The sequence below is a fragment of the Ranitomeya imitator genome, chromosome 6 (assembly GCF_032444005.1).
Source record: "Ranitomeya imitator isolate aRanImi1 chromosome 6, aRanImi1.pri, whole genome shotgun sequence".
Classification (NCBI taxonomy): Eukaryota; Metazoa; Chordata; class Amphibia; order Anura; family Dendrobatidae; genus Ranitomeya; species Ranitomeya imitator.
Genome location: NC_091287.1, coordinates 78244126 through 78255960, shown reverse-complemented (window position 1 = coordinate 78255960; position 11835 = coordinate 78244126). Strand labels below are relative to the sequence as shown.

The following is an 11835-nucleotide window of genomic DNA, read 5'->3' as shown; positions in this document are numbered from 1 at the left end:
TTGACGTGAGGATAAGTGAAGCCAGAGAATCGCAGTATTATAATCTTTATAATCTTTATTTTTTATATAGCGCTAACATATTCTGCAGCGCTTTACAGTTTGCACACTTTATCATCACTGTCCCCGGATGGGGTTCACTTTGTACATTCCCTATCAGTATGTCTTTGGAATGTGGGAGGAAACCGGAGTACCCAGAGGAAACCCACGCAAACACGGGCAGAACATACAAACTCCTTGCAGATGTTGTCCAAGGTGGGATTAGAACCCAGGACCCCAGCACTGCAGAGCAACAGTGCTAACCACTGAGCCACCGTGCTGCAGTATTAGAGAGATCATCGCAGAACAGGCAAGTAGCAAGCAACTACCTGACAGTAAGTTCTTAGCCCCATTGCAAAAAAAACCCAAAGTTCCAGATAACCCCTTTCAGTTTGTTAGCTATAATCCCACGGGTATATTTTCTGTGTTGTCTTGAGTGTACAACGAACCGCACATGGACCAATGTTAGGCTATGTGCTGTTTGACCATACACTTAATCATTAATTTCATACCATTTGGGTATTATTGATTGTTTTTATTCTAATAGTGTATTTTATGTGATATGGATTGTATTTATTTTTATTCATGGAATTTAATTTGTATTGTATTGGAGCTATTTGCATAAAAAAGTGCATGAATGAGAGGCTTAAGGGTGAGGCCACACACATCAGATCTACTGCAAAAATCCCTACAAGCTCCCAATTATCCACTCACTGCTGCAGGAACAACCCACCGCTGTCACAGAGCCACTAGAGATGACAAGTCATTTAACAGATTTTCTAGTTTATTCTTGAAAGGGAGATAAAAAATTCAAACATTTGAAATGCAGGAGAAAATTACAGTAGCGTACACAAGGTAAATCCGCATATTGCTTTGCAATTATACATTTAAATTATTGCTTACAAGCTCTAATAAATACACAAACAAGATTCTGTACAGAGGCGATCTAGCGACTTATTACAAAACCACCTGTAAACGGTCCCTGGGGAGATCCACAGCCACACTGCTTCATGCTCCCGGGACTATAGAGCAGGTCAGGCCTGAAAAACAGCAGGACCCCGAGAACTGTTTATCCCTTTGCATTCTCACATGGAAGAGGGTGCGGGTAATTTTACTACAATATGTACATTGGGGGACAGCAGTCATGGTGCTCACTGCCATATTACTAAGTATAGGGATATTCTGGACTTTCATATATTTCCAATAAACCGAGCATAATCAAATATTTCAAGATTCAGCAGCACAACTCAACATCTTGATGCTTTGCTGTTATCTGCTATGCTGGCCTCATCCTTTCCATCATTCTTGTACAAAAAAAGAATCCCATGGCAAAATTCTTCTGGTGAATTACATGGGCCCATATCGAGATAAAAGAGTAAGTCAATACCCAGGTACATTATACAGAATTAGAATATCATCAAAAAGTGAATTTATTAGAGTCATTACACACAGAGTGATCTATTTAATGCGGTTATTTCTGTTAATGTTGATGATTATGGCTTACAGCCAATGAAAACCCAAAAGTCATTATCTCAGTAAATTTGAATACTTTATGACACCAGCTTGAAAAATGATTTTAAAATCCAAAAATGTTGTCCTACTGAAATGTATGTTCAGTAAATGCACTCAATACTTGGTCAGGGCTCCCTTTGCATCAATTACTGCATCAATGCGGCATGTCATGGAGGCCTGGATGTCTTCCTGGAGCAGAACAATATTGTATCATACAATTAGGTTCTGTAGAAGGACGTAGATCTGGGGATTTATTATGATGGAATATAGGCTGAACTGGATGGACAAATGTCTTTTTTCGGCCTTACTAACTATGTTACTATGTTACTATGATCAGCCTGTGGCACTGCTGAGGTGTTATGGAAGCCCAGGTTGCTTTGATAGCAGCCTTCAGCTCATCTGCATTGTTGGGTCTGGTGTCTCATCTTTCTCTTGACAATACCCTATAGATTCTCTATGGGGTTACGATCAGGTGAGTTTGCTGCCAATCAAGCGCAGTGATAATGTTGTTTGTAAATCAGGTATTGGTACTTTTGGCAGTGTGGACAGGTGCCAAGTCCTGCTGGAGAATTAAATTTCCATCTCCAAAAAGCTTGTTGGCAGAGGGAAGCATGAAGTGCTCTAAAATTTCCTGGTAGACGGCTGCGCTGACTTTGGTCTTGATAAAACACAGTGGACCTACACCAGCAGATGATATGGCTCCCCAAACCTTCACTGATTGTGGAAACTTCACACTAGACCTCAAGCAGCTTGGATTGTGTGACTCTCCACTCTTCCTCCAGACTCTGGGACCTTGATTTGCAAATGAAATGCAAAATTTACTTTCCCTGTGGAGTGTGTCAATGACTGCCTTCTGGACATCTATCAAGTCAGCAGTCTTCCCCATGATTGTGGAGCCTACTGAAACAGAATAAGGGACCTTTTTAAACACTTAGGAAGCCTTTGCAGGTGTTTTTTATTCTAATTAACGGAGATAAAGACTTTTGGGTTTTCATTGACTGTAAGACATAATCATCAACATTAACAGAAAAAAAAAACACCTGAAATCGATGATTGTAATGACTCTATAGAATATATGAGTTTCACTTCTTGTATTGAAGAACTGAAATAAATTCACTTTTTCATGATATTCTAATTTTGTGAGAAGCACTTGTATATTTCCCATGTCAGTCCAGGGCATGTAAAATTGGTTATTTCCATCCATAAAAAAAAGGATATTTCTTCACTCATTGTCATCTGTCAGTTTTTGACACCTATGTGGCATTCGGTTGATACAGCAATAATTAAAAAAAATTTACAAGCCCAGATACAGCGTCATATGCTAACAAATGTAATGAGTCCATTAAAACCACAAGCCACAAGGATTTGTGTCTGTACGATATTTGGGGTTTAAAGGGAGTAAATCTGATCTGAAAACTGGATCATAGTGCATACTGCAGCGTTCATTACAACTATCCCATTTATTTGCATTAGTCTGTGTGCGGTCTGTTTGGGAAAACGGACGACATACAGACAGAAAACACAAGTCTGAACGAGCCCTTGCAGTGATCCCATGGTGGGGATCTTTGGGTAGTACACTATTTCATTTAGGCTAAGTTCACACGAACAAACAAAAAAATTGTCCTATTTTCATCCAAGAAAAAAAAAGGTGGAAATTTTCTTCTCAATTTTCATCCTTATGGAATTTGTATGGCATCTATTTTATGCCACAGCAGTTATTAAAAGTAACAAGACCAAATACAGTTTCCTGTGTTCAATAATTGTGATGTATTCATGCTGTATGTACGGTGATTCAATTTGTTTTTTTTTTGTAAACCCATAGACTTAAATGGGCGAGTCTCATCTGACATGTGAAAGAAAGAAACTGGTCCATGCTGCCATTTTTTTCACATACAGATTTGCTCCATAAAAAAAAGAAAAGCACATCGGAACAGTCTGAACATTGGTCTGAGTGCACGTGGACTGAAAATACGGACGTGTGAACTTGGCCTTATTCTCACTTCTAGGGTCCATGTTAAGGTCCCTTCTATATGTACACGCATTATGCTTGGCAGCTACGGTAGAGTGAACAAAGCTTGAGATAAAGAATATGGCATGATAATAGTTCAGCCATTACACATGAATATACAAAGGAGTGACCATTCTAATTAATGACTTTGCCTGGATTTTGGGGGACTGCAAGATGCTGCTCAGAATTTGGAGTTTGTGCGGTGATTGTGATTTTTCTCCAAAATACTCATTATATATTGGCAAATTTTCTCTGTTTAAAGAAAAATATGTTGTTGGGAAATCAAGAAGATAATGGTAACTTCAGCTCCTATACGACCCCTGACAAAGCTCCATGTCTCTGTACTCTGGCAGTGAGGATATTGAGAATTAGAAGCACGAAACTGCGTTCGAGTTCTTAGAAAAAGAGTAATAAATTGATTTAGGTGTAGTGACAGAAGTGCGGGCACAGACATGTGGATGTGTATAGAGCCAGAAGTATTGTAGATATTGAGAAAGCGAGTATAAGTGAAGTCGTTTATATGCAATATAGTGCATGCACAGAAATATCCTAATAACATCTGCTCAATTACAGATCAGGATGAGTAAACTTATGTCTCAGAAACAACAATTTAATACTGTTTATTTGCATCACAGATAAAGGGAAAGGTGCCCTGACTACGGAAACAATTGACCAGGTCAGAACAGTCATACTGATAAAGCACCACAAGATGGCGCCCTTAGCACTATTACTATACATGAAATGTCACAGACTGAGCAGGCATTATTCACTCTGAGCTGCTGCTTCTAACACATTTATTGGGGGCAGAGAGGGGGTGTTTTATGGTATTATTAATCGCAGAATCTGTCAGACATGAATGCAAAGTATTCTCAAAATTATCTTAGGTGTTAGCAGGCTAAGCTGCTTTAAATGCCAGAAAGATTTACAGATATCCGGCTAACATGCAAAAACAAAACCTGAGAAGTGTGTAATGTGGAGTTATGAGTCTATATACATGTAACAGCTGCATTCTCCACCCATGTCAGGAAATGTCATTGCATTCATGTCGCAGAGCAGGGAGTTATCATTCTTTATAGTTATGAGACACGAGGTGTGAGGCAGAGCGAGGTGTGAGGCAGAGCGAGGTGTGAGGCACAGCGTGTCAGCAGGGAGCGTCCCTTTCTGAACCTTCTGACTTTAGTGAGGTCTGAATGACTATGGAGAGGAACAGCTTTTTAGGGGTTTATAAAGGGAGCGATCCCGCATGCTGGATAGCTGGCACTGTGCCATGCAGGCAATTATGCTGCTGCAGAACCATGCATGATTTCCTGCAGACTGGCCCCTGACCTTATGGGCCCGATTCATCAAACAGTTTTATCTACAATTCTGGCATAAAATTGCTTGAAATGTCACAAAACTTTTACGCAACTTTAAGTCAAGCAAAAATGACAATTTTCACCACTTCTGGCCATTTCTGCGAACTTTGAGAAAAGTTGGAGGAGTTGGAGGGTTGCAGGGCATGACCAAGCACGCCTGCCGAATTCATCATAATTTATGCCACAAAGTGGAGAAAATTATGACAAAAATGTGCCTCAGCCCAGCATACACTTGTAGCGATAGTTCATGACACAGTAGAACGTTGTGCTAAAGTCTTTAAAGAGACACATACCTCTTAATGAATTGGGCGCACCTTACTCCAGCACTCCATTCACTGAGACAGGACCATAAAATGCCAATCTTATGGAATCGGGCATTCCACAGCTGATCTCCCCAAGAGCAGCTTTAGCTACTCTGGTGATCAACTACCCCCTGGCTACAAACATCCCCCGCAGTGTTGGCAATATAGTAATAAATGCCGGCAATTCAAATAAATGGCCGACCATATTATACAAGGACGACTAAGGCTATTTTATGTTTTCGTCAGATTTACTATTTAGTAAAGAGGAACAGAATTGGTGATGATTGTGTCATGGTGAAAAGTGAATTCTAAGGGCTCAGTGACACTTGTGATGAAATTGGACAAGTGAAATCTGATTAAAAAAAAAAAATCGGATTGTACTCGGCCCAATGTTACACTATGGTGCAGCTCACATCTGCCATTATTTTCTCATGCCGATTCGGCAGCATGCTGTGATTGCATCTGAGAATCGGATCGCATGCACCTGTACAAGTCTATGGGTGAGAGCGAAACATCGCACTGCACTCGGATATCACCAGAGTGCAGTGCCATTCCCACGGACGACGGCAGCAGAGGAGATGGAGAAATTACTTTCTCCGTCTCCTCTGCATTTGTGCTGTGCTTCTCACATGCGAGAGGATGGGAGTATATCGCATCGGACGCCATACACTGCTGTGACCGCGGCCTAGCTATCTGACCATGTAATGAGTTGGACGCATACAATCGCTTATATTGGGCTATTGTGATGTTCTGCTCGGCCTCTGTTCAGGAGTCCATCATGGCACAATGGCTGCAGCCTATTCTACCACAGGAGGGTTACACTGGGTCTGTAACTAACGTTACGTGACGCAATATAAGCAAACGATAAGAGCATTGTTCTATGTCGTCCCCTCCCCAATGTCCTGTGTTATCCTATGTACAAATAATACAGCTCAGCCACAGAAAAGCACAGCATCATAAATAGCTGCAGGCAGAATAACTTAGTAGGAAAATGTCATTCTCTCTCTATTAATATTTAGAAACTCATTACAGCTTGTTTTATTTCATGCTCAGTAAATCATGAAATAGGCTATTTCCGCAATTTTTTCTTTTTAAATATCAAGTCAGCCCCGGGAGAAGCCACATGTCCCATCCCCCACTGATCTCTTCTGTAATCCTGGCACTTAATACAATGACATATTAATCTGGTCCCTTTATTTGGAGAAAAAGATAACATCAGGTCACTTTTACAATCGGATGTGAAATGCAAAGATTCGGCAAACCTCACCTTATAGAGTCTCACACCGACCTGACGGATTTTTCTGATGACCAAATTAGAAATGTATTTTCCACATTTTGGTGAAAGACTGAAATCTTGACAGGACCTGCACTACCCAGCGTTATCAAACTGGCAGAAAGAAATGAGAAAATGGGACGCTAAACACCTTACAGAACAGATCATAAAATGCAGAATTAAACGGGGGCTAATCCAGGTCCCGTTACTTCCAGCCACCATCCTATTAGTGACCAGCCATGAAAAACAGTTTACTAAATGTTGTTCTGATGGCATCGCTGCCCTCCATTTCTCCTCTGCCCCTGCAGCTATTAAGTATATTAATAAATGCAGCTTGATGAGCTGTTGCCAGATAATCATGCTGCCTGCCGTGTCATCTCCCCTTCTCTGCCATGTTACACTGTATTCTTTAGCAAAGACATTAAAACTGCAGATTTTGGGCGGCTAGTGCCACTGATGAGCCGTTATCAAGGACACTCTCCATTTTATGTAAGTACTGCGGGACATACACAAGGACATCTAGCTGAAAAACAAGTGCGGAGTATCAGGAGAAGCTGCGGGTGTATGTATGCTGATGTCCTGGTCCTAGTAGTATCCACCCACGAGGAGCAAACATCACCAGCTGTAAATACATGGGTACAATTTCTTTAAAAAAAAAAAAACCTTCCGTGTTGTATGTTCTTAGTTAATGTGGAAACAAAGAAAACAATTTCTAGAAGTGTCCTCTTTTTCTGAGAAAGATACGAGGGCTGCTCCATCACTTCCATGCTTGTCTGGGTTTCTGTCCCCTACTGATAAAACTCAGTAAAAATATTCCCCTTGTAAAGCTACATGCTTGGCATCAGCGGTCACTCAGTCCAGGCTGCTGGGCAGCGTCTACACCCGCGGCTCTATCCTGTGCGATAGCTCGAAGAGAGTCTGCTGGTTGTCAATCACAAGCAAGTGATTTGTGTAGAACTTTGCCTCCTGGTGCTCTTTATGGGGAAGGTCGTTGGCTGTAGGAGAAAAAAAAATACAAATAAAAAAATACGAATTATAATAAAATGGAAACTATAACAAATAATGTCTATTACAGCAACAGTCCGAGTAAAAATGCACACTCCAAACCCCAATGTTGGAGGCGGGGAGCACTTTAATTACATGTCACCACCGTAAGAGCCCTCTTTGGTATAATGACCACGTAACATGTGATCACAACATCAGCGAATTAATAGGAGACCATCACAACCCTTAAACATGAGAGCCTAAGGGGTCTAGTCATTTACTGAGCGCCATTCCTGTTTATTATCGTCTAATAGATGTGAGAAGACTGGGAAATTAGAAATCCCCTTCACTTTAAGTCAACATCCTTCTTCGTCTGGTTGTCGGAATACAATACTATGAAGGTTTCTCGTCTACTATGATATTTACCACTGAAAGGAAATGCGCTTGGAACGGCTCCGATGCCCCCACAGTCTTTGTCTTCAGGGGGAAGTGGTTTTAGGAATTTAGCAATTTACAGCATGACTGGCATCCTGCTAAAATGCATTCAGCTCTTTAATTACTTTTTGTTTTTTAAAAGAGGATCAACTAAATAAAATATTTGCAAGAGGATTGCTAAGGGGCGATTACTGGCTTTTGGGGCGTTAGTGGAGAATAAAATGCTTCTCCTCTGCTGGCATGTAAATGATCCGAGCTCGGCACATTCAGCCCACACTGTTTCCATCTGGCTGATTTCTGCGTACTGTTCTGCACATTATCAAACACATAATATGCATCAGGCCTGGAGGTCGTTTGCCTTCTTTGTTGGGGCTGCCGGACTGGATAAGTGATTTTTTCTAACACGTTTTCTCAGATACCCACAGTGGATAAAGATTGTGACTATCCCTCGGGTGATGAAATAGTCAACAAGGTCTTAGGAGGAGCTGGCAAATTAGTCTAATGTCTTCATAAAATTCACATTGGTGATATTACGCCTCTAGGCCTGCTATCTCCACTCGCTGTCCTTTACTCCCTACATACAATGTCCCTGAAGCCAGAGATCTGCAATGTCCTACTTTACAGGATGAAACTCCAATTTGAGTATTATTTTGTACTCTTTTTTGTACTTTGGAAGATTAAACCTAGTGATAAAAATTCTAATGAGAGAGATGATTTCACCAAGCGGAGCAAGTCGAGAGGTTGGCTCAGCACTTTATGCCACCAAATTCCTTCTATTACGTATTATTACTTGATTAACCACTGCTATATCTAGCATTTTTATTTTATATAAAGAGGGGCTTTACAAAGGTGGTCTCCTAATAGAGCGGATCCATCATGATAATTGGTGGCATACTCTTGCACTGCACTGGTGGGCAGCATCCTGGTTCAGTGGTCAGCGTTGTTGGGGTCCTGGGTTTAAATCTCACTAAGAAGAACATGTGCAAGGACTTTGTATGTTCTCCCCATAGTTGTCTGTGTCTCCTCCCAGACACAAAGATATACTAATAGGGAACATCGATTGTGAGCTCACTGGCGACAGTTCCGTGAAAATTTAAGTGTGCAGATAGTCTCTTCAGAGAAGAGGACAGGAACCCCGGGGCTCCCTATTGGGAGTAGCAATCTAGCTCAACTCTTTAGCCCCTTCATAACCTTGCGATTTGCGCTTTCGTTTTTTCCACCCTTTCTTCCAAGAGCCATAACATTTTTACTTTTCCATCAATATGGCCGTATGAGGGCTTGTTTTTGGCGGGACAAGTTGTACTTTTGACTGACATCGTTGATTTTACCATATAGTGTACTGGAAAACGTGACAAAATTCCAAGAGCGGTGAAATTGCAAAAAAAAAGTTAAATTCCACAATTGCTTTTTTTTTTTATTTATCATGTTCACTATAGGGTAAAACTGTTCAGAAAATATGACAGGACAATAAGAGTAAGCGTATGCCAAACATCTATAGGGTTTTTTTTTTATTTAAGTGGTGAAAAAAAATTCAAACATTTGTAAGAAAAAAAAAATTGCTTATGTTGCAATTTTCCGAGAACCCGTAAAGTTTTCATTTTTTGGGATCTGGGGCTGGGTGAGGGTTTATTTTTTGCGGCTTGAGCAGACTTTTTATTGATACCATTTTGGGGTAGATATGATCTTTAGATCGCCTGTTAATGCATTTTATTGCAATGTTGCGAGACCAAAAAAATGGAATTCCGACGTTTTGATTTTGTTCTTGTTATGCCATTTACTGATCGTATTGTTTTTAGCGATACAAAATGTCTATATATTTTTTTTCCATTGTTTTATTTTCAATGTGGCAAATTTTGAAAAAAAAACTTTTTTTTTTTTTTTTTTTTTATACACAATTTTTACTGACTTCAATAGTTCCCTAGCTACGATCGTCCAATCACTTGTGCTATAGCACTGCTATGTATAGCAGAAATGACAATCTCTTATGAACGCCGGCCACAGGTTGGCGTGTACAGGAGTATCACAATGACAGGTATAGCGGTCATCAGCAGACCCCCAGCTGTCACAACACCCCACGATACGGTGATAGGGTTGCCAATAGGCGGGATCAATGACGTGCTTCACCTAACGCCTCCTCCTTGACTGATGGCACCTTTGCCTGAAGTCACGCAGCATACAGGATGTTACTCAAGCAGAAGGAGGCGGTTATGGACAGGGAATAGAGTTGGATCTACACATAGCTCTTTAGCTAATAATAATAATCTTTATAATAATAAATAATAATAATAATAGCCCCATTCCCATATATGATTTCTTAGTAGCGCAGGAAAAGACTGGCCATATGAATGTATTGCTGTACTGGTCTTTAAAATAACTACATGCAAATATAAATAGCTTTGGGGGGGTGTGAAATACTGCTGACAGATTCCCTTTAAAAGACTTAAGGTACCTTCACACTGAGCAACTTTAGAACGATGACGACAGCGATCCGTGACGTTGCAGCGTCCTGGATAGCGATATCGTTGTGTTTGACACGCAGCAGCGATCAGGATTCTGCTGTGACATCGCTGGTCGGAGCTAGAAGGCCAGAACTTTATTTTGTCACTGGATCACCCGCTGACATCGCCGCGCTTAGTAACCCGATATTTACCCTGGTTACCATTGTAAAAGTTAAAAAAAAAAAAAAAGCACTACATACTTACATTCTGGTGTCTGTCGCTTCCCCTGGCGTCAGCTTCCCTGCACTGTGTCAGCGCCGGCCGGCCGTAAAGCAGAACACAGCGGTGACGTCACCGCTCTGCTTTACGGCCGGCGCAGGGAAGCGGACGCCGGGGCACGCGACAGACACCGGAATGAGTATGTAGTGTTTTTTTTTTTTACATTTACAATGGTAACCAGGGTAAACATTGGGTTACTAAGCGCGGCCCTGTGCTTAGTAACCCGATGTTTACCCTGGTTACCCAGGGACTTCGGCATCGTTGGTCGCTGGAGAGCTGTCTGTGTGACAGCTCTCCAGCGACCACACAACGACTAAACAGCGACGCTGCAGCGATCGGCATCGTTGTCTATATCGCTGCAGCGTCGCTTAATGTGACGGTACCTTAAGGATAAGAAGCCAAACCAGAAACTCAATTTACAGACTCGTGTTTCGGGCTGTTTGACCCTCATCAGTGCAAAGAAGGAGATTTGATTTGGAAGGATTGAAAGGTCATATTCATGATAACCACTTAATTTAAATATCTACAAATGTGAAGCCCCTCATAAGTAATGATCCATATTGGAGTATAGTTTTATAAAATAAGCTATAATTAGGGGGTTCTTTTCATTACTCAAAAGCATAATACAAGTGAACATATTGTAACAGGAGAAACACGAGCTACAGTAAAAACCTGTATACAGGCATACTACCGCAGTCAGGCATTAAATAGTACATAAAAGGTAGGCAACAACTCACCACTGGTAGGGGTTGGAGGATCCAAGGTGGGGTGTGTTAGAAAGCCCCCCGACGCGCGTTTCGCATCCCTATCTGGCCGCTTTGGTGAGTTGTTGCCTACCTTTTAATGTACTATTTAATGCCCGACTGCGGTAGTATGCCTGTATACAGGCTTTTCTGGTAGGCACACTTACCAATGCCATAGCACTTTGCACATGCACCTTAGAGAGCAAACTAATAGGCATCTAATGACTAAGGTTGGTTGGCGGTTCTGGGTTACCCTGAGGTTTTGTCTCTGCACTTGTATCACTTTATGAATGTCTTTCTGAATACCATATATGTGTAATATGAACTATGTGAACTTCCAATAAAATTTAGATTTTTTACTTGATATTTACCTACTATAGCTCGTGTTTCTCCTGTTACAATATGTTGCTCCGAGTGGGTAGACTTTGTGTCTAATAGGCTAGTGATAGCCCGTATATTTGACAAAATAT

At 41.1% G+C, this 11835-nt stretch overlaps 1 protein-coding gene across 1 annotated transcript in view; it reads right to left on the bottom strand.

Moving 5' to 3' along the window:
* Nucleotides 1-799: 799 nt before the first annotated feature.
* RAPGEF5 (Rap guanine nucleotide exchange factor 5) overlaps nt 800-11835 on the bottom strand; it is a 350639-nt gene continuing 339603 nt past the window's right edge. Inside the window, exon 26 of the mRNA XM_069729804.1 lies at nt 800-7481. Within this exon, the coding sequence (XP_069585905.1) occupies nt 7363-7481 (119 nt within the window). The 3' untranslated portion in view covers nt 800-7362. The remainder of the gene's footprint in view (nt 7482-11835) is intronic.